General features: G+C 34.0%; 1 protein-coding gene across 3 annotated transcripts in view; it reads right to left on the bottom strand.

Moving 5' to 3' along the window:
• LOC105479493 (adhesion G protein-coupled receptor B3) overlaps window positions 1-23,295 on the bottom strand; it is a 735,858-nt gene that overhangs the window by 629,437 nt on the left and 83,126 nt on the right. Inside the window, exon 1 of one of the 3 annotated variants that reach the window (XM_071095965.1) lies at window positions 20,911-21,948. The exons of the other annotated variants lie outside the window; for them this stretch is intronic. Within the exon in view, the coding sequence (XP_070952066.1) occupies window positions 20,911-20,929 (19 nt within the window). The 5' untranslated portion in view covers window positions 20,930-21,948. Of the gene's footprint in view, window positions 1-20,910; window positions 21,949-23,295 lie in introns of those variants that run through there. 3 annotated transcript variants of the gene reach the window in all.

Below are 23,295 nucleotides of genomic sequence, written 5' to 3' on the forward strand. Positions count from 1 at the left end.
ATATGAACATGCATATATACACTCACACAGTTAATAGTGAGGAAATATCAGCCTCAAAAAATAGAACACATGTCCAAGAAGATATGTGTTTTCAAACTATTTGGACAGTCAGGCAACTTCTTGAACAGAAAAAAAAACGGAGCACTTAAACATTTTCAAATCTACCACTAAAAAGAATTTCTGGATATCCAAAATAAATAAATAAATAAACAAGTAGGAGATTTAGAAGCCTCAACTTAGGAAATCAGAAGATATATTGAAAGTGAGCAGTCATTGCTGAGATCTTAATCAGTAGCCTGAATGATCCAGAAGAGAAGGAAAACATGAGAGAAAAGATGAGACTTAGCAGATATATTCAGGTGACCTAATACCCAAGTAATAGGAATAACAATAAAAGAAGGAACAGAGAAAGAAGCTATAATTAAATATTTAATAGAAGCAAATTTCTGAGCTAAACAAATGTGATTCTATAGACTGAAAGAGCCACAAAATCCAGTCTAGATATATCAGAAAACATATATGCATGCCTAGTCATATCTTGTAAACTGAGCTGTAAGAATAAACACAAGTACTATAGAACTCTAAACGGGTGAAAAAAAAAAGTCGCTTAAAAAGATACAAGAAATACATCTTTATTACATAAAATTTAGGAAAAAATAGAAAATTATAAAAAATATATTAAAATTACATGTATCCCACTATATAAAATATTATTAGATGTTTTAATGCTCACGTCATTTAGTTTATTTTCTTCTTTGAGGAAAAACAATATTTAGAAGTTTATGTGGCTACTTTATGATCATATTATTTCTTAAGACTTCAATTAATATTTTAGGATGATTTAACATTTAGTGATTCCCTGCTTAGTGCTAGATATTGTGATGAAATATTCACCTTTCCTTTATTCTAATTTAACCTTCACAGAAAATCTATGTGGTAGGCATTTATTATTCTCTGTTTATTGAGAGTGCAGATGTGAGAAGCAGAGGAGTCAGGTCTCAATTTCTAATCCAAATTTTAAACCTGTCCTTTCAACTATAACAACTCACTTTTCAAAGAATCAGTCTTGTTCCTGAGAATGATTAATATAAATAGTGCTTTTATTTTTCATTTTCCCCTCTGTTAGAGTCAAGTCCCGGAGGAAGTTTAAAAAAAAAAAAAAAAAACTGTAAGAGTTCCTCTAAAATGTGTATCACCTGTCATATAAAGTATTAAATTTCCATTCATACATTTATGTTGAGACATAATATATAAACAGTGTGCTTAGTGAGAACTGGAAGAATTACAATATGTGCTGAATTTGAAACTATTTTACATCTTGAAGAAGCTACTCATTAGCAATGATTTGTGATAAGACCGGGGAGAAAACACCACAAGCAATTTATCTCCTAGGATTTCTTCAGAAGTCAGTTGCAAAGCAACTGATGTCAGTGAACGACATCACAATTTTAACTTATTTCAGGGAAAGTGTTTCCGTGTAGTTTTCTTCATATTTTAGGCTAAATTCTTCAAACAAAAGATATACGAACATTCAGTTCTTTGCACTTTCAACACAGAAAATTGTGTTCAAAGTTTTTCTGAATTTTCCCATGTGGTCCCTCTTACTAAAACAACATGTGAACTTGGGAATGATAATGAATTTGCATATTTAGCTAAAATGTTACAAGAAGAAGAATACAAAAAGGAATGTTGAAAAGAATTTTTAAAGAACATTTCATTGGAAGCAAAAATGTTTCGGTTGTAAAAAATTGATGACAATAATTCAACATGTCCCCTTAATAAGCCAGTTTGATATAAGATTACTCTTCTAGGCTTATGATAGAAAAGGTAACAAACATAGTGGTTAAGAAGGCCAGGGCAGGCACAGTGCTCAAGCACTGTAGTCTCAGAACTTTGGGAGGGTGAGTTGGGAGGATCACTTGAGTTCAGGAGTTTAAGACCAGCGTGGACAATACAGTGAAACCCTGCCTCTGCAAAAAGTACAAAAGTTTATCTGGGCATGGTGGCACATGTCTGTAGTCCCAGCTACTCGAGAGGCTCAGGTTAGAGGACAGACAGCTTGAGCTCGTGAGATGGAGGTTGCAGTTGAGCCATGATCGCATGATCACAGCACTGCACTCCAGCCTGCGCAACAGAGCCAGGCCGGGTCTCAAAAAAAAAAAAAAAAAAAAAAAAAAAAACCCAGACTGCTTGTATTCAAGTACCAGCTTTCACATTTGATACCTATGTGACCTTTGACCTTAGGAGGTTACCTTATCTCCAGGTGCCTTAGTTTCATAATCTGTAAGATGTGGATAAAAATAGTTTTTGTTGTGGTAGTTTCATGAGAATTAAATGTGTTAACAAATGTAAATACTTATAATAGTGCCTAGCACATAGGAAGCCCTATGCAGACACTAGATACACCATTCTGTGTCCATGCATGCATTTGTTTCATTTTTTTTTTTTCCTGTCAAGCAAACTGACAAATGGTTTTTCACCAACTTCCACGCTTGTCCCAAAGTTTCAAAACTCACAAGCTCATTCTGTATTCTCCTGCTTCCTTTCCCTTCTTAGAAAACCAAAACATAAATCATTGTATGCATGCACTTCAGAGAAACAGGGATTCGGTGGGGGTAAGGAGTTCATACAGAAGACTGACATGGCCTATCAACACTTAACTATGTTCCAGTTCCAACAAACTCACTTTATCTTTGTTAAGGGAACAGGAGAAATGAAACAAATGGTTCTGCCCCAATTTAAATCCTACAAAGTATTTCTGACATCATTCTATAGATACACCAAAGGCAGTTTTGCATAACATAATGTATAAATAAATATTATGTTTTACTAACACATAATATTGTTAAGGGATAATTTTAAAACCATTGCATGCATATATTATAATAAGATGTAAAAATTAACACTGACATTGTGGCCCATACGAGGACATGATTCCTATGAAATATATGCTTCATTCTGAGTAGCCAAATTGGATTTTGTTTAAATAGTTGTATCTAGTCCAAAATCTACCCTTCTACCATATTTTCATCCAAGGTTAATGATACAAATTGATGTTTTTTTTTTTCTTAAAGATGCTCTAATTACCCATAAGAATATTCATTTGCTTCTTGTTGATATTTGTCTCCTATTTATCACATTTTCTTTTCCTTTATATATAGTGAGACCAGGTCTCACTATATTGCCCAGGCTGCTCTCCAACTCCTGGGCTCAAGCAATCTTGCTGCCTCAGCCTCCCAAAGTTCTGGAGTTATGGCCTGAGCCACCATGTCCAGCCTTATCACTTTGGATTAGTATAACCAGAGGTTTTTGAAAAGCCTGCCCAGGCACACAACACTGTATGCAATTTTTAGTAGCACAGACTTCCATTCCCTAAAACATAGCCTGATATTTGTGTAAAGGAAATTCTTTATTAATTATCAGAAAGTTGCAGAAGTAGAAAATGTCATATACGCCTAATCAAGTATACAATAACTGATAAAATAGAGTGTCAGAGAGTTTTGTATAGACTTGTCACTTCTGAATAATTGGCATTAGCCACTTAGAGTTGTACCTGTTATTAATGTTGTTTTTCACTTGAAAATGCTAAATAAGCATCTCTATTAACAAGCTACAACCTTTCAATACTAATAGTACACAAAGTTAAACAAAAACATAGAAAGTTAATTAAAACCAAACAAGTGAGATAATGAAACTAAATGACTATTGATGGCTTAAACTCTACAGCTAACTACGTGATGGCTTGATGTGTGTTCATAATTAACCTACAATTTGAATATGTAAACATTCTGTAGATTCCATTTAGTACCAAAATTGTTTTCTTTTTAGAAAATAAATCAGAGTTAAGGAATGAGAATTCACTTTTCTGGTCAACTATTTCACTTTTCCTCTCTTTCCAGATCTTAAACATCTGCTATCCTCACTGTTAGCTGTTTATTCTCAAAAAATGTGAACAAATAGAACAGAGTTGGCAAAGGCTCTCACCCTCATGTCTATCACCTACCTGCATCTAGTCCTGTGCACTCTGACCTCTCTCATCTCCCTTCATTCTGCTATCTGAAGAAAATCCCTCCAATTGTGCATCAGGCCCCATCCCCTCTTACCTACTTAAAGACAAGCTCTTATTCTCTTGGTTTCCTATGTAATCATTTTTCAATTTCTATAGAAATTCTAGTAAATATATAAAAACATGAAAGACTTCCTCTCAACCAAAACCAAACAAAACCCTCACTTGACCACACATACCTTGCCAATATACAATTTTCCAGTTTTTTTTTCCAACAAAATTCCTACAAAGATCTTTCCTTACTCATTGCTTCTGATCCCTTCCTTCCTATTTACCCTTAAATCCAATCCATTCAGGTTATTCAGACGTCTACCTTTGAAAACTGCAACAGAGGTAAAGTACTCTTGGTAAGGTCGTCACCAATGATCGCCATGTTTCTAAGTCAGTAGTCAATGAATGATTGGTCCTCATGTTAGTTGACCAATAACAGAATTTGAAACATTTGCTTGCATCCATTCCTTTTACTTGACTTGACATATAAGGCATCACATTCTTAGTTTTCTACCTTACTGGCCAGTTCATGTTAGTCTCCTTTCCTGTATCCTCTTCATGTCCCCAATCTTTTATGTTGGAGTGACCCAGGTCATAGTCCTCAGGCCCCTTCTCTATTTACAATCACTGTCTTGGTAAGATTATACAATTTTGTAATTGTAAATATACACTGACAGCTCCCATATTTTAACCTTTGCTTGGACATCCCTCTGAAACTTTGTATTTGAATGTGAAATATACATCACAGACTTACATTGACTCAAATCAAACTAGTAATCTTCCTGCAAAATCTGTTTTTTCCTCATCTCAGAAAATAACTCCATTCTTAAAATTGCTCATGCCAAAAACCTCAGGGTCAGTTTTGTTGACAACTCTTATTTTCATATTTTATTTATTTATTTTTTTATTTTTTTTTTTTTGAGACGGAGTCTCGCTCTGTCGCCCAGGCTGGAGTGCAGTGGCGCGATCTCAGCTCACTGCAAGCTCCGCCTCCCGGGTTCACGCCATTCTCCTGCCTCAGCCTCCCGAGTAGCTGGGACTACAGGCGTCCACCACCTCGCCCGGCTAAGTTTTTTGTATTTTTAGTAGAGACGGGGTTTCACCGTGTTAGCCAGGATGGTCTCGATCTCCTGACCTTGTGATCCGCCCGTCTCGGCCTCCCAAAGTGCTGGGATTACAGGCTTGAGCCACCGCGCCCGGCCTTATTTTCATATTTTATACTTAAACATTTAGGAAATCTTGTCGGTTCTTCCCTCAAAACATAGCCAGACTCAGATAATTTTTCATTGTCTTCATGACCTTCTCCTTCTAGCCAAAATTATCACCTTTGTTCAGTCCACTGTCATTTTCATCCCTAGGTTATAGGAATAGCCTCCCAACTTATTTCCCCCTTAATTGGTCTCCCTGCTGCTACCCTTGTCCCCCAGCTGTTCTCAGTCTAACAGGACAGAGATATCCATTTAAAATGTATGTCTGATAACATCACTCTTTGACAGAAAATCTCCAGTCAGACCCCATTTCACTCAGAGAGACAGCCAAAGTCCTCACACTGGCCTGCAAGATAATACAAGTGCTCTCCCTCTCCTCACCACTGAGATCTCATCTGCTATCAGTTTGTACAAGCCTCAATGGCTTCCTGAGTTTGCGACAATGGCTTTCCTGAATTTCCTCCAAATTCCCAGCAATGTTTTACTTTTTAAATGTATTTGCATTTGCCATTTCTCCTGATGAGAATCCTTTATCCCAAAACATTAGCATGGCTCATCCTTATTCCCTTTCAGATCTTTGCTCTCAATTCTTCTTAGTAAGGTCTTTCTTGATCACTTTAGTCGAACTTGTCCATTCTCCCCGCAACACCTTTCCCTTTCTCCTTTATTTTTCTTCATAACACTTCACCAACTGTGATTATATGCAAATATTTAATTGATTAACCTATTTATTTTTGGCCTCACCCACTAAACCATGAATGCTCATAAAGCAGATACTTGTTGGCTACTTTGTCGTGCTCTTAGGTCCTGAAGTAGTACCTGCCCCATAGGAAGCATTCAGTAAATATTTACTGTTGAAGACTTTCAGTCTCACCCTTTTCCGGCTTTCCTTTGGAAGAGTCATTTATACGAAGCTGAGTTGATTTGTAATCACTGAGAACCATGAGATTATGAGCTCATCAACGCAACACAGACAATTTATGTTTGAACCCTCTTATTCCAGGGCCCACAGTTCTCCTGGACCCACTTTCCAATCTTGGTTCTCTACAGTCACTCCATTTCTTGTTGTCTGTTTAGTGCTTGATAATAACACTCTTATTGTATGGGGAAACAAGTGGCAAGAACTTGCATTTTTAGAGTCTGAAGACCTGAACTTAAATTCTGATTCCAGCTCAAAGGAATCAAAACACTTATTATTGAGAAACAATGTTCTTATATTCAAAATGGAGATTTACATCAAGTAATGACAAAAATACCTTTGAAAAAAATATACACATCTCTTAAACCTGTGAAAAATGTGTAACATCACTAGTAATTAAATAAATGCAAAGAAAAATGTCTTTTTTCCCTACTAAATAACAAACTACAAAATACTCAGTGCTATGAAGGATGTGGAGAGCTGGCTCCTGGCAGGGGGACAATTATTTGATACAATTCTTATACTTGATTCATAACTCTTAATACAGTAATTCCACTGATGACCAATAATAATCTAAGATGCATATACAGATTTAAGCATGAAAACATTTTTCTTAGCTTTTTATAACACTGGAACATTACTAAAAATGACCAAAAATAAAACAAAATTTAAGCAAATTATAATTTGCTCACAGGTTATAACATAGTCATAAGTAATATTTGCTACTATATACGAAAATGTTTATTACAACTTACTGAGGGAAAATATCCTTATCAAAAGGTGTAACATATTAAAATACTAAACATGACTAATTCAAGTTGTTAAAAAAAGAGAGAAAAACTGACAGAAAATAAAGCAACTATTAGTAGTGACTAATAGTTGTCACTATTAGTGACCCAGCTTCTAGAAACTGGGATAAACTTTTCTGTATTAAAAAATGTAAAAATAATAATTTTAAATATTTTCCTGCTTCCCTTAGGAATGTAGAAAAATTTTAAGATACTATATTAACTAAGCAACTAAAATTATTTATTCAATATTTAGCATTTCATTTTTATGAAATTTAATATTCATTCTATTTTGGTCATCTCTAAGTGTACAAGTCCTCTAAAAGCTTCCCAGTCTTGTTTTGGGGACTTTTCAAGGCTTTCCAGCCTCAGTCTCTCTCTGTTATCCATCCAGAGATCTTTTTCTCAAAGTCCTCATTGAAATCTTACACAGAACTGTAATATATCTGCATTTAATTAAGTCTAATTAGTAGAGACACTCACACTGTGGGAAAACAAACCTTGCTGTCAGCTGACATCAGCAACTACAGACAAGTAGAGTGCCACTTAATACAGTTTATTATATTTTATTACAATGGAGATATTCAATGTTATTTATATTGTAAAATTTTTTAAGAATTATTTTCCAGCTGGACATGGCGGATCACGCCTCTAGTTCTAGCACTCGAGAGGCTTAGGTGGGTGGATAGCTTGAGCCCAGGAGTTTGAGACTAGCCTGGGCAACAAAGAGAGACCCTATCTCCACAATTTTTTTTTTTTTTTAATTAGCCAGTCACGGTGGCAAGTGCCTGTAGTCCCAGCTACTGGAGAGGCTGAAGCAGGAGTGATCTCCTGAGCCCAGGAACTTGAGGCTACAGTGAGCCATGATCATACCACTGCATTCCAAACTGGGCAACAGAACAAGACTCAGTCTCTAAATCTACAACAATAACAACAACAATGCAATATTTTCTAACTTCCTAAAAGATTGATAATCTATTTTAGATGACACAGTTCTTTACCCATAATGCAAAATTCAAGGCAAAAAATTGTAATAAAATATTTTGTAGCACTCAGTGATTGTTGCTCTATAAAGACTGCAAAATGTTTTAATCCAAAACCTTTCATCAAAATGGAAAAATTCATCTATTTTAAGACAGAAACAAACTTAGATATTAGGAATTTGCTGCTAATATGGGTTTATGCAATCTTGAGTTCTTTTTCTCTGTAAGATAAATTCAGTCTAATGCCGTAAGCATCCATGGAATAATGATCTCACACAAGCATGGTAAAAAGACAATCCCTGGGTTGTTCAGTTTAAAAGCATTTTCCTCACAATTTCGTTATAACCTCAGAACTTAGTATGCTAAAAAGTTCCAAAATTTTTAATCAATTTAATTTGACAAATTTAAATTTATCAATGTATGAGCGCAACTATATTCTGAAATCAACATAATCTTTCTGGTACTTTCCAAATATTTGCATAATAAATTAATAGATATCTTTTCTATTTATAATTTGTAAATGATTTCCTATATTCTTATCTATCATATATATTTACACAGTATATAATTCTAATTTGATTTAATTCCTCCAATTGTATCAAGTCATCACTTTATTCTCTATTGTAGAAAAGTAAAAATATGTTAGCTATTCCAAGCACTGATGAAACTTTCAGAAATTAGGCAAACACATTTTTCATGACAGATATGTCTTGGATTCAATTATTTGTATTTTATATTTTAAGTAACCTTCATTCTGGAATTTAACTTAATTATTCATTCATTCAACAATATTTTTGATCATGCACTATGTTATGTACTAGGCATGCCACCTATACCAGTGAATAAGACATACTCAATTGCTTCTTGGAGGTAGCAAGCCAGAGATGGAAAAATCATTGAGCAAACAATCACAGGTATTGTGAGAGTTACAAAGGAGGTGGTCATGAGTCTTAGTGATTGTTGCTCTATAAAGATCCTATCTAGTAAAGAGGTTTTGGGGGATAGATGAAGTGAATAGTATTCAAGGTAAGAAAAAAAAAAACAGCAAAGACCAAGAGGCATGAGAGGTCAAGGTAAATTTTTAATGACTGAAATAATTCCCGATAGCTTGAGTTTAGAATAGCCAATGAGTTAGACTTGAATAAGATGAGCATGGTGACATAAATATGTATTTTTAATTTTTTACTTGTAATGAGAAACCAAAGCTTTTAAATTAGCAGTGACATGGTCAGTGACATAAGCTATTACAATATTTGAAATTTTCTTTAATCTTTGCACTGGTATTCCATATTTTCATAGTATTATTTGACCCTGTATGATCTCTATGTTTTTATCACTTCACTTTATTCCTTCAAGTGTTGAAATTCCTAGTAGAAATCCAAGTTAAACTCTTTCAGTAGGAAGTCCTTTCAGATGACCTCATACACTGATCTCCTACTTTTCATTACATCAGTTTAATTGTCACATCTGAACTATACCACATTCCTTTAAACTCTTTCAAGAGTTTATCATTCTCCCAAATGTTTCATTAAAAGGATAGTTCAGAATTATCTTCAATTTTCTTTGTTGTCTCCAAGAGACATACTAACTAGGTTGCCTAGTAGCTTCCTTCTGGAATGCCCTTGTAATTGGTTTAGATCGTCCTCTCCTCATTTTCTTTAGCGTCCTCCCACCATTCACAATACTTCTCAATGTTTTTACACAACGTTTTTCTTCTACATTTACATCACCCTGGGTAAAATGTAAATATACAGACGGCTCTTTCTGAGATTCATGACCTCAAATTCAGTGTTTGTTTCCTGCGTTTTCCTATTACATACATGCCCAAGATTGAACCACATCATTATGATAAGAGGAAGAATCCCTAGTTATGAATATGAAGAAGCTGACAGAAGGTAATCTTTAAGTTTGCAGTGCTCGGAAAGGAAAAGTGGAAAAGGAATGTTACCCCAAGAAAAATTAAATGCTCAAATTCACCCTGCCTGGGAGAGGCAAGGGAGATGTCCTTGCTCCTTCCCACCTCTATTCCACATTCCTTTAACATATGGCATAATTCATTGTTCCTTCTTTCTCATGTCTCACGAAGGAAACAAAACCCTATAGTTTTATTTATAGTATGAAAATATTTCTATAAGCTTTGTTTTGTTTTCAAATGTATGTTTACATATTTATAATACCAACTTTTTCCATGAAGGCTTTGAAAAAAAATACCACAGTTGCCGAACAACATTCTCTTATACCTTAAAATTAACGTTCTTTGTTCTTTTAATATATTTTATTATTTTTAAATTTTTTATGCATACCTAGTGGGTATATACATTTCTGGGATCTATGAAATGTTTTGATACAGGCATGCAATGTGAAATAAGCACATCGTGGAGAATGGGGTATTCATCCCCTCAAGCATCTATCCTTTGAGTTACAAAAAAAATCCAACATTACATTCTTGTAATGTACATTCTTACATGTACATTACATTGTACTTGTACATTCTTACATTCTTTAAGTTATTTTAAAATATAAAATTACATCTTTATTGACTATAGTCATCCTATTGTGCTATCAACTAGTAGGTCTTATTCACTCTTTCTATTTTTGTACCCACTAATCATCCTCACTGTCCTCCAACCCCCTCCTAGCCTTCCCAGCTCTGATATTTATCGTTCTACTCTCTGTGAGGTACATGTGCGGATTTGTTACATGGGTATATTGTCTAATGTAGAGGTTTGGGCTTCCAGTGAATGCATTTCCCCAATAATGAACATAGTACTCAAAAGGTAGGTTTTCAATGCTTTCCTCCCTCCTTCCCCCTTTTTGAAGTAACCACTGTCTATTATTTCTATCTTTATTTGTATCATTGTTTAGCTCATACTTTATAAGTGAGAACATGCAGTGTTTTGTTTACTTTTCTGAATTATTTTACTTAGGATAATGGACTCAGGCTGCATCTATGTTGCTGCAAAGGCCCCGATTTCATTCTTTTTTATGACTGCATAATATTCCTATATATATATAGGAATATGTATATATGTGCATAAATGTATATCAATGTATATATATAAGTGTGTGTGTATATATATATAAATTTTTCTTTATCCAAGCCACCACTGATGTACACTTAGGCTGTCCATTATTTTGCTATCGTGCATAGTGCTGCAATAAATGTACGAATGCAGATGTCTTTTTGGGAAAGTGACTCCCTCTCCTTCAGGTAGATACACAGTAGTGGAATTGCCAGGGGGAACAGTAGTTCTATTTTTAGTTCTCTGAGAAATCTCCATAGTGTGAAACCAAAATTATTATGATGGTGGTAAATAGTGGTTCTCAGAGTTTGGTTCCCAAATCAGCAGCATCATCATGAGCTGGATGACATTAGAAATAAAAAATCTTGGTCCAGCTCCAATCTTACTGGATCAGAAACTCTGGAGTGGGGCCCACGGACCTTTAACAAGCCCTCCAGGAAAATTCGATGCTGCTCAGAGTTTGAGAACTATGAATAATTGTTCTTAATCCTGACTATACATTAAAAGTACCCGAGTGCCTTTAGATAATATCTCTGAGTAAGACTCACCACAGACTATGTAAATCCAAATATCAGGATAGGAGTCTGCAGGTTTCACAAAGATTCTGCTACACAGTGAGGATGGAGTCTCATGGTCTCCTTCACCTTGCAGAACGATCTCAGGCACTCTTCCACCTCAGCTGAATGCTCTGCAAAGTCATCCCAAACTTCCATTTTCCAGTTCTTCATACTATTTCTCAGGCTTCATGTTTCCCACCATATCTTTCATACCATACTATAATTTTAACAATGGCCAAATGAGATGAGGGAATGGGTTTTTATCTTCTTTATTTCTGAATTTCAAATTCTATAGTTTTTATAACCAAAGCAACTTTCCTTTATAAATAGTTCAGTGTGTGTTGTTCCCCTCTATGTTTCTATGTATTCTCACCATTTAACTTCCATTTATGTAAGTGACAACATGTGGTATTTGGAGGGTAGGAGGAGGGAGAGGATCAAGAAAAATAACTAATGGGTATGAGGCTTAATACTTGGGCAATGAAATAATCTCTAACAAACTCCCATGCCACAGTTTATGTGATAAACTTGCACTTGTACCCCTTAACTTAAAAGTTAAAAATATAGTTCAATATTAAAATATTTTTAAATAGTTAAACTGAACAAAATTTTAAAGACTAGTAAGTTGTTTCAAATGACCAATTACTTAATAAGGAGTTATTTCATTATTATAAGATGTAATAATAAAATAAATTCATGCATTGTATTCATGAGTAGATAAGTTAAATATACTCATGCAGGTAGTACTGCACTTTTCCTTACCCTTTTAAAAAATAATAGGGAAAACAACCTCGAACCTTGAAGACATATGTATATATGTGCATAAATGTATATCAATCTATATATTTAAATGTTCAGATTTCTTAATTTATTCAAGCCCATTACTTTACAAAACAATTATACATTTTTGGACAATAATAATGTGATTCACATGCCTATAAATCATTAATATCTAAATACATCATTTCTTTCTTATCCTTGAAGTGAAATATAATGTTACACTAAAACAGTTACTAAGATTATATGATTCATTATTTTATTATAAATAAAAATATTTTGGTTTAAGCATATGTCATTGTCTGTTGTAAACTATGTTTGTGACTAATGCAAAAAGCAGAAGTATAAAACAGGAGCTTGAGCATTAATGATACATCATATTATTAAAAAGTAAAAAACCATATTTATTTGAACTATATCATATTTGAAAACATGTATATTCTAAAATTCAAACTTTTAAATAAAAGCATCAGCATTACAGATCATATTCTAAAATTATATTTTGAAACTACAGGCTTTTTTGTAACATTTTTATGTACTCATTTTGACATTTGGAAATTCAGCTTGTTATGTATTCATTTCTATTACTTTATTAACTTATAATGCATATTTTTTGTAAATGAACAGAAATAATTTAAATTAATACTTTTTGGGGGAAAAATGTTTACAATATATAACTGGCCTGTATTAAATCAGTAACACGAGGATTAAGTTATCTACAGGAAAGATATCTTCAGGGTAAAATAATTAGATATAAAATTATCTACCAAATAGTAACTTATATATGTTTTAGCATCATTATCCTTCTTCAATTTCTTTAACTTATAATACAGTTGAAAGAAAGGACTTATATATCTTTTGCATTTCTTTCCTATAGTTTCTCAAACCTACTGAAACAACACATTAGACTTGCTTGTTGCTTGGCTGCAGTCCTTATTTCTTTTTGTTTTCTCCCTAAATAAGCTTTCTTTCACTTTCTGAATAATTAAGTTCTTTTCCTCCATTTCTGAATGTAACCCTGAAAGTCAGTGTTTGATATCCAAGCAAGTATCAGTGCTAGAGAGCAGTGCACTTTCTCAATCTGTAGATTAACATCTGAAATAAAAGCTAACTACAGACTTTTGGCTAATTGAAAACTGGGATACTCATGCATGAATGAAAGCTACATATAATTTAAAAGTCTCATTTAAACCATTAGTTTTAGTGTTTTCCCCAACTACATCTCTTTATAACTGAGTTGTTGAAAATTATGGAATTGACTCTTGAGTTTTACCTTCTTTGGTTTCCTTTTATTCTGCTGTAACTGCAAGAAGAATGAGCCTAGCAATGACCAAAAGCAAGAAGTAAAACAGGGAAAATAAAAAAGACTCTATAATTCACAACTCTTTAACAGTTAAGAGTCAATTGCATATGAATTTATCCATGTGTATCATTTCAATATTTATGTGCCCATATTTTCTCCTTCTTTCTTCTGGCGCCACAGTGCCTGAGCCATCAACTTTATTAGATGTTTGCTGGATTTGTGTCATAATTCCAACTTAAAATGCAAATTTCTGAAGGAATGAGACTTCATGGTTTTAGATTCTGTATAGCACTGTGGATATTAATAAATATTATACATCCATAAAGTGTTATTCCCCTTATTGGATTTATTTTGTTTCCCTCTTACGATGGTTCATCAACTTCTTATGATAGTTCTAGAAAACTGAATGTACTTATGTGAGGTCACATAATTGTTTATGCATATAAATCCACTAAAATTTAAATATAAATTTACTGTACATTTAACTAAATATAAGAATTTAAGTATTAATCTGATTAAGTTTTGAATAGATTCTATGTGTACTGGAAATATAAAAATGAAAAAGCCCTTTATCCTATTTTCCAACATTTTTCTATTTAATTATGGAGGCCCACAAGTAAACAGATTGAATAAAATACAACCTTATTTCCAAAATACTATTTGACTTATTTTTCAAGCATCCTTTTCCACTAGATTATAAGCTCCTCAAAGGCGAAGCTAGTTTCTTATTCATTTTTGTGTCTCCGGAGCTCATAAGAGTACTTTGCCAGTTTATAACTTGGCCCAATAGATTTTTGGTGTCTAGAAGTAGGATCTATGGTGTAAGAATATAGAAAAAAAATGTGCATTTGTAAATGGGGAATCAATAAAGCATAGAGAAAGCTATTATCTGATTATGCTTCCGTCAGCACAGCACTGATGTTGAGTGTTCGGAAAAGTGTCACCATAATAGCAACAGTAATTGCAACAACCACACAACAATAACTGAAATGTTGGCCCTGAATTTGTAAATAGCCTGGGAAAGAGATTCTTGGGGATTCTTATGTGACCCAAATGCGGCTCAGCACCCTTAGTTGCCTGCCTTAGAGCATCAATATACCATGTAAAATTCAGGCTATGGATCTATGGGGCAAGAGAAATCTCTCTGGATCTGATCCATGCTGATCATTCTGACTCGGCATGCTCTGACTTTACATCCACAGTATTCATCAGGCTCTCCAGCAAGAGGTGTAGCACTCTTTCTGTTTATCTCGATGACGGATCAGATGGCATATCACTTCTGTACTATAATCAAGGTACATTTAGAAATAATTTTAAGTCCAGGATTGCACTTTCCAAAAAGAACTCATGTTTTCCTAATTACTTATCCAGGGGTATTTCTGGTATTGACTTCTAGATTTAGCATCGGTAACACCAAGAATGCTAACAAAGAAAGCTTTCCCAGCAGCTCTACCATCTAAGGGCACAGCCGAGGGAACGGCAACAGGGCAGAGGGATGAGAACTCCTGTGAGATGACTTACATCTCCCTTTTAATTATGCTTTTTTTATTAACCTGGTAAGAATATAAAAATGTTATCAATTTGCTTACCAATTTAATGTTTGTATTATTCTATCTTATGTGCTCTAATTTCTTTGCCTATGTTAGAGTGGCTTATCTTAGTTTTTAACAAGTGGAAAAAAGAAAGGTATATGTATGCTTCTTAATAAAAAAAAATCACATTGCAGAATTTTGGCTTAAGTAAGAACTTCTGATAAATATGCTGTCTGACTGGGCAATACATTCTGACATCATATTTTGCCTATTAAAATCAAGGTCACATAATACAGTTTATTGGCAAGGTTCCAGGACTCTGGAACCACCGTGTTTTGTTGAACTCTGGCTCTGCCTTTCCTCGTTGACTGTTTGACTTTGGGCAATTACTTAGCCTTTGTGTTTATTGATTTCTTCATCTGTAAAAAAGGGCTAATGATAGTCCCTACATCATAAGGATGTTATCAGGATGAATGAAATAAAGATATCTATATCTACATCTGTATATATATCTATAGGCACACATGCTTACATATTGTGTGTGTGTGTGTGTGTGTCTGTGTAATTTAGAAGAAAGCCTAGAAAACAGTGCCAGAAAAATGTTTATATGTGTGCACGAGTGTTTTAAAAAATATTTTGTAAAACAAATTAGTCTCTGTGTGGTCTGGAAACTTCAGTAGCTGTGGAAAAGATTCCTTTGCTATTTCAGAACGTGCTTTTTTTCTTTTTTCTTTTTTTTTTTTTCTGGTCCCATATTGTTAGGCTAGGAGATAAGAGTTGTGTGGTTTTCACAGACTGCCAAGAACTTAATTTGCATACATAAATCTAGATACAGAAAGATGTATTGCAACATTGTCAAATCTCATCTGGACATGTACTGGAAAGTATAGCTTTGGGAGCTACCAAACATCAGCAAACATGTTATCAAGCTGCAAAAGAAATCAAATGCACTTAAAATGTCCCTTTAGTGTACTCTGTCAATATTTTTTTTCAAAGAACATAGCCTCTGTTCTAGGAATTTCATTAATGTGTTAAACCATCAAAATGTCAATTTGAGTGAAACTTACAAGTAAAAAGCCATTCTCATAGAAGAGTCAGAAAATCAGATCAAGTACAATTCAATAAAAATTCCCAGATAAAATAAAACAGAAGAAACTTATATTTAGCTCCTGACAAATAAATGCTTGATTATTTTATTTTCAGAAACTATTAAAAGTTCAACAGTCATCTTTGGTGAAGGAGTTCAGTTGGACTCAGAAGAATTGTTTTATGTCAGCTGATTGAGGATGAGAACCATTATATCACCCAGAATGACTTGCTGTCAACTGGTTCACTTCACTAAATTCACACAAATAATTCCCAACACCAGTTTTCTAGTTTTTCATATGACATTTGGATTTTCAAGAAAGGCCTATGGAACATAAAGCCCCAAATTTCACATGGAGGATAAATCTTATAAGCCCTTTAATATTAAATTGAGAAAGACTCAGTGAAAAAAAGTATAAAACTGTAGTGATGCCTCACAATCATGAACTTTTTTCAAGTCTAAAAAGTTACTTTTCAGGAAAAATAGGAGGTTAAATTACAATATACTAGCATGGATTTCTTGGTATACATCTTTTGCTTTTTCTCCAGACTTTGCAGAACAGTATGGAACATAATTTGGAAAGGATGCTTAGAAACAATCAACCAAGAAAAAGCATATTATTGATCACATTTTGGTGCAATTTTTCTGATAATCTTCATATAACCTTAATTACATTCAATGACATAAGTTTCTTTAACCTGAAGAATTCTTAATTTCTAGTCTTAAATTATTTTTTCAGAAGTTTTCAACTGTATCATTACCACAACAAACAATATGCCTGGAGAATAATTCTGAGTTTATATTAGATTTTTTTTGCGCAGATACAGCTTTAAGGCCTTTGTTTTGACAATTTCAACCTAATAAATCAGTACTTGGAAAACTTTGCTCCACAGAGCTACTAACACTGAATCCTTCTAATGTAACATCATTGAATGACAAAGCTGAAAAGGAACTAGGTATCAGGGATCATAAACCCAAGTGCTTACAGGGGCTACAACACGGATATTGGACAAGAGGACTTAAGGTAACCTGGGAGACCATTTCTGATTAAAGGTATTAAAATTCTAAAAGCTGTGTGAAGTTGACTGAACAAATCTTCAGGGAGCTTCAAGAGATCTTAGCTTCTAACATTAATTTTATCCAATAAGGAAACTGCAGCCCCCAGAGTGTGCAGCATCTAAAAGCACATAATATATCACAGTTGGGGTTAGAGTACAGTGACTTCCATTCCAGTGCCCTGTCTGCTTTATAATTTTCTTCTTCCAAAAGCAATGTTTTCTATTGTACTCCCACTGCATTTTAACAAACATGAAATACAGCAAGTCTAACAAAAAGACATGTAGGGCCAGAATCTTATAAAACAGGATGTCAGATCTCAAAAATTCTATAGCTCTAGGCTCTTAATCTTGTCATAAATATTTTGTATCTTTTATTTTCCATACAGGGAAATAACCAAGCCCTCCAAATAAAGGATTTTCCATGCCCTGTCCACATGGTCCATCTAAATGCAGCTCAGCAGTCTCAATTCCTAGGAGTCCAGATTGAGCTTTAAGACAGATGGCAGCAAACCATGCAGAACATTTCTGCAATGACACAGCTCATTTGTTTTTCTCTGCATAGAAATGACCTCTATCTTTCTGTTCATGGACTAATGGATAACATATCAGACCAGGAATCAGGAGATCAATCCCAAATTTGGTTTTGCAACTGACTGTGTGCACATCTTGAGAAAGGTACTTTTCTAATTTTAATTTCTTCGTCTCTGAATTGAGAAGGCAGATTAAGATAATCTCTAAAGTTGCTTTTTAAATCCCTGTTATATTTTTACATAGATTTATATACTTTTAGATGAAAACATGTCATGTGATCAGAAAAAAGATCATGGAAGAAAATTTTCCAGCATATAATATTTGATAAAAAAATCTTCACTAGAACTACATTTAAAGTAAACAGCAACCCTCCAACACTTACTTAACTGCATGAACTGTTGTCTATCTAGAAATCACATGGGGAATTTTATAGGCAATAATATTATTAGCTTCCTCACTGCCAAATCCATAGACCTCTTTAACAGCCTTTATGTTCTGCAAAATTGGACACTGTTGTTCACCTCCACCCTTCCTCTATTTTAATCTTGACTACCAAGACAACAATCTCTTGGAAGCTCTCTGTATTTCCTTAATTAATTAAATTTAATTTCAGGCTCTTGGCTCCTTTTCCTAGGCCCTCCTTTTAAACATCTGTCAATGGTCCCCCTTGTTCACTCTGTGCTAGTGTTGACTCATCCACCCTCGGAATCACAACCACCACTTGTAGTTGCTAATAATGCTCAAATCTTGATTTTTCACCCTAACCTCTCTCCTGAGATAAGATCAGTTTTTTATGCTCCCTAAATATTGTACAGGCAACTAACAACCACCTGCTCTCAAAACAGTTCTTCAGTGTACTCGGCATCCTCCATGTTACTCAGGCTAAAACCATGGCATCATTCTCAAGTTCTTGTTTTTCTCACCTCTGATATCAAACTGGTCATCAATTCCTTTTTATTTGTGGTGGAAATGTTGTATGAATACATCTCATTCTGGGTAATATCATCTTCTGGCTTATTTCATATCTTTGACATGTGGACTACTGCACTAGCCTCCTAATTAGCTTCTATCATTCTAGTTTTCCTTCTAGCAAACCAATTTTCAGGGTTATTGCCTGGATTCTCTTTCTACAACAAAAATCTAATCATATGATTCTCTCTGCCTTAAACATTTAGGGATCTACATTATATGTGGGACAAATCCTAAAATTCTCAATATATCCTCTAACATCCTTCAAATTCTAGATTGAAGCCCCACTTCTGGCTCCCATTGTTACTCCAACAAACCAGGGGATGAGCACAGGTTTATTCTTTAAGAAGATGTGATGCATGTTCATACTACAAAATGACTTTAATGTACCATCTCTTCTGCCTAGACTATACCAACACTTTTCTAATCTGTGAAGCCTTCTTATACCCCAAACGTGCTTGATGGCACAATTCTATGACTCCCAGTAGCATTCCCACAGGTCTAATGAATATATGTATATTTATGGAAAAAAAAAAAAAAAACAGGCCAGATTACAAACACTAAGACAGGTCTATAAATTCTAGTGTGTATGTTAGTTGTATACATGCCTTTGTTATAAACTTTGTAACTATATTTCTGTAAAATGCACAGACCATGTCTTGCTCTCATTTATACTCCTACTGCCCAACACACTGCTTTAAGCATTTGCTTGATGAATTAAATAAATGGTTCGTAGATTTTCTTTCTCCAATGATAAAAGTTAAATCAATGAAAAGAATGGGAAAGTCTCTTTATAAGGAATCTTCAAGAAAAGTGAGTTTTTAACCAAAAAAAAAAAAAATTGTGGGTTTTTGCACTTAATTTTTAGATGCAATAGCCTAGACTGTCAGAATCACAACTCTGAAAATCAAAGAAACATAGTCAGTAGTGAATTCTTTTATTTTGCGCATAGGAGGAGTTCAGATTAAAATTTTGTTTTTTTTACTTCTAATACAAATTTTATGGGCTTTTTAAAAAAATTATAAAAGATGCTGCTAGTCTCCAAGAAGCAGAAATGTTTGTTTTCACCACAAGCAATGATTTATTAAATTGGAACTTTCTTCCTAGGACAATAAACTATTGAAATATAGAAAACTGACCTGCAGTTGACCTATATGTTGGCCATTCCCAAAAGTCAGTAACAGTCCATGGAATCTCCTATTTAGTTTCATATTCTCCATGTTACAGTTAAAGTCTGTTTCTTGTTAGGAATTTGGCGTCTGTGCAATATGGCTAAAAGGACTTCCAATGTGATAACATGACCTCTACATGACTCTGGAAAGTACTTAACAGGACTTTAACATTTCTGGACCAGTACCTAACAAGCACCATATGAAATTTAAAAATCAACTGTATAAAAACAATCTTTTCACGAGGGTTTTTTTTTTTTTTTTAATATTTCAAGTATACTTTTGTTAGAGACCCTGCTGTCATGCTAAAATTTATTTACATTTGTCTTAACATCTAGGTAAATGTTTTAAAACCATAGCACTGTTGAGCTGTATATTTCTTTGATGTGGAAGGCTGTCCTGTGCATTGTAAAATATTTAGCAACATCATTAAATCTCACTAGATGATAACAGATGTCAGTACAAACCTCTTAGATATTGACACTCAACTATGTTATCAAGCATTGCCAAATGTTCACTAGGGGGCAAAATAACCTCCAGTTGAGAATGACTGTTTCCAGTGGTGACCAACTTGATTTATACTTCTTTATATAGTCTCCACATAGTACAATGTCAGGCAATAGGTATTGAAAGAATGTCTTTAGAAAAAGTTAGTAAATGCTAATATTTGAAACTTTATGTCGTATTCTATCTCAGCAATTCTATAAATATGTCTTAGCCGCAAGGTATACCCAATTCCTAGTGCTGATAGTTGATAAATTATCTTCGCTCTTGGGAAAACCTACAAAACCAACAGCTTTTGACTTCCTTCTCTATATGTAATTAACACAATTTTGTATGTGAGGCAGAATACAATTTATAACCACTCATCTTCAGGGATTATAGACTCTTAGTGCAAGTGGGAAATAAGACTGCCCTCTGTGAGCTAAACTATGGAACTATCGCTTACCAGATAAGACAGAAGTCATAAAAAGTCATCTTAAAGAGGTCAGATGTCTCCCACATTGGCTAACCTTGGCTGTGATTTCACTGACTCCATTAACATCTGAAGATAGAAGATACCAGTTAAAGAAGAACTGCATGACCTGAGAAAAATAGACAAAAGGGAAAAGCATAGAGGAAAATGTAGGGTCTAGTTGATGCAAGAACTGACTCCATGTGGCACATTATCTTTTACACGTCACCTCTTCATATTATCTTTCCATTAATAAATTACATGAAAAGCTAAATTATCAGAGGTTTGCTTAGCTTGGTAGAAAATCAGAAGCAACTGAAGTCACTATATGACAGAATGTTTACTATATTTAAACATTGTGATATGAATATGGCCATGTCCAACAGGCAAAAGTTCATGAAAAGAATGCCTGTAAGAATTCCTACAATGTCCCTCCAGAGCGTACCATGACTTTGCAGGCCTTTTGGGAATGTATTTTGCTCCTTGAAACCTTTAATTTTTTTGCCTTTTTTGTTTGTTTGCTTGTTCTCTTCATCTGATTTTAAAATGAACAGTACCATATTTAGTAATTAAATATAGACAAAATGAAGTCACTCTCTAAAATATCCTTTAGGAAAAAAAGAGTTGATTTCTATTTGAGCCTTCACACATATCTCATGTTATAGGACAGTCTGTAATCACTTTATTAAAATAAAAATAATAAAGTGCTTTTTAGGAACACATATCTACCTGAAATGTACTGGAGCAATGATGGGCTTTGGAAAAAGAAGTAACCCGATAGATTCAGTTAAAAAAAAAAAAAAAAGAAAGAGAAGAAATTTAACACAAATTGACTCAATATCCAAGGTGGTATAACTTCATCTTTTAAGCATCAGTGAAATTTTGTGGCAATCGCAAATAAATACCTCAAGATCAATTTTTAAATTATTATTATACTTTAAGTTCTGAGATATACGTGCAGAAAGTACAGGTTTGTTACATAGACACACACATGCCATGGTAGTTTGCTGCACCCATCAACCCGTCATCTACATTAGGTATTTCTCCTGATGCTATCCCTCCCCTATACAATCCCCGCCCCACCCCCACCGACAGGCCCTGGTGTGTGATACTCCCCTCCCTGTGTCCATGTGTTCTCATTGTTCAACTCCCATTTATGAGTGAGAACATGTGGTATACCATCATTCTCAGCAAACTAACACACAAACAGAAAACCAAATACCACAAGATCAATTTTTTAAAATATTCACTTTGTGAAAATTAATATGTGTGGCTTGGAATAAAATCATACATAGATTTCAAAAGTGCTAAATTTCTAATAATTTAATAGGAAATTATTATATTGTAAATCTGTGTTAGATAACTTAAAAAAAGAATAATGTGGACACAACTGTAGAACATATCTATAAGAAGAATGAAGAAAATTGTTTCATAAAATGGAAGTAAAAAATGATTAATAAAAATTTATTGTGTAGTTGCATTAATAAATTACATATCATACATTAAAAAGATACTTAATCCATATTTCTAAACGTTTATTCTTATTGTCTTGTTCTCCCCTCTCTCATTTAAAAATCTTTATATTGGGAAAGAAGAATTTACTGAACACTAGGGATTGCCACCTTGTTGGGCATACAGACCCATTTAAAGTAGAACGTTCCTTTCCTTTCCCCTGCTAAGATAACTTAGGGGAGACCGAGCACTTTATTATAAATATATACATCTATAGCTTACTGAAGCTGAGATGATAATTTAGGTGTATGTCTATTCCATTTTGAAGAACAAAAAACTTTCAGAAAGCTTAAACATTGTATTAAAATGATGATCTGTGACAAGAAGACAACAATCATTATCATCATCTAACCTGGTATTTTATTGCTCTTCAGACTCTGAAAGATAATAGCAGAAACACCTTCCTCCCACCCTGTGTGTGTCACTGTCTACAGCAGCATAGAGAAACCAGGCAAGTGTTTCCCATAAATTCAGTGGGATTCCTATGGAAACCGTAGGAAGAAGCGAGTGCAGGACTAAAATAAAACACATATGGCCGTTTCTTTTCTGTTTTCATTTTTTCTTGATTTGAGATATTGTACTGGATTCTATACAAAGAATTCACTTGGTTTTATAAACAGTAATAGATTCAAGATTCTGAGACTCATTTCTCAACTTGAATAAAGAGACTGTATTAACATAATCAATTAATCTCACTTGTATCTTTGATAAGTCATACTTCCCTTCCAGAGGTTAGAGTTTCTGATATAAATTTCACTGAGTAGTTTCGTCTTCAACACTTTTATTGAACTCTAATCAGGTAAAATTAAAAAGCCCAAGGTTAGACATAAGAAAAAAATACAATTATGAGAAAGGAATGCACAGCCT

The sequence above is a fragment of the Macaca nemestrina genome, chromosome 5, assembly GCF_043159975.1.
Source record: "Macaca nemestrina isolate mMacNem1 chromosome 5, mMacNem.hap1, whole genome shotgun sequence".
Taxonomy (NCBI): Eukaryota; Metazoa; Chordata; class Mammalia; order Primates; family Cercopithecidae; genus Macaca; species Macaca nemestrina.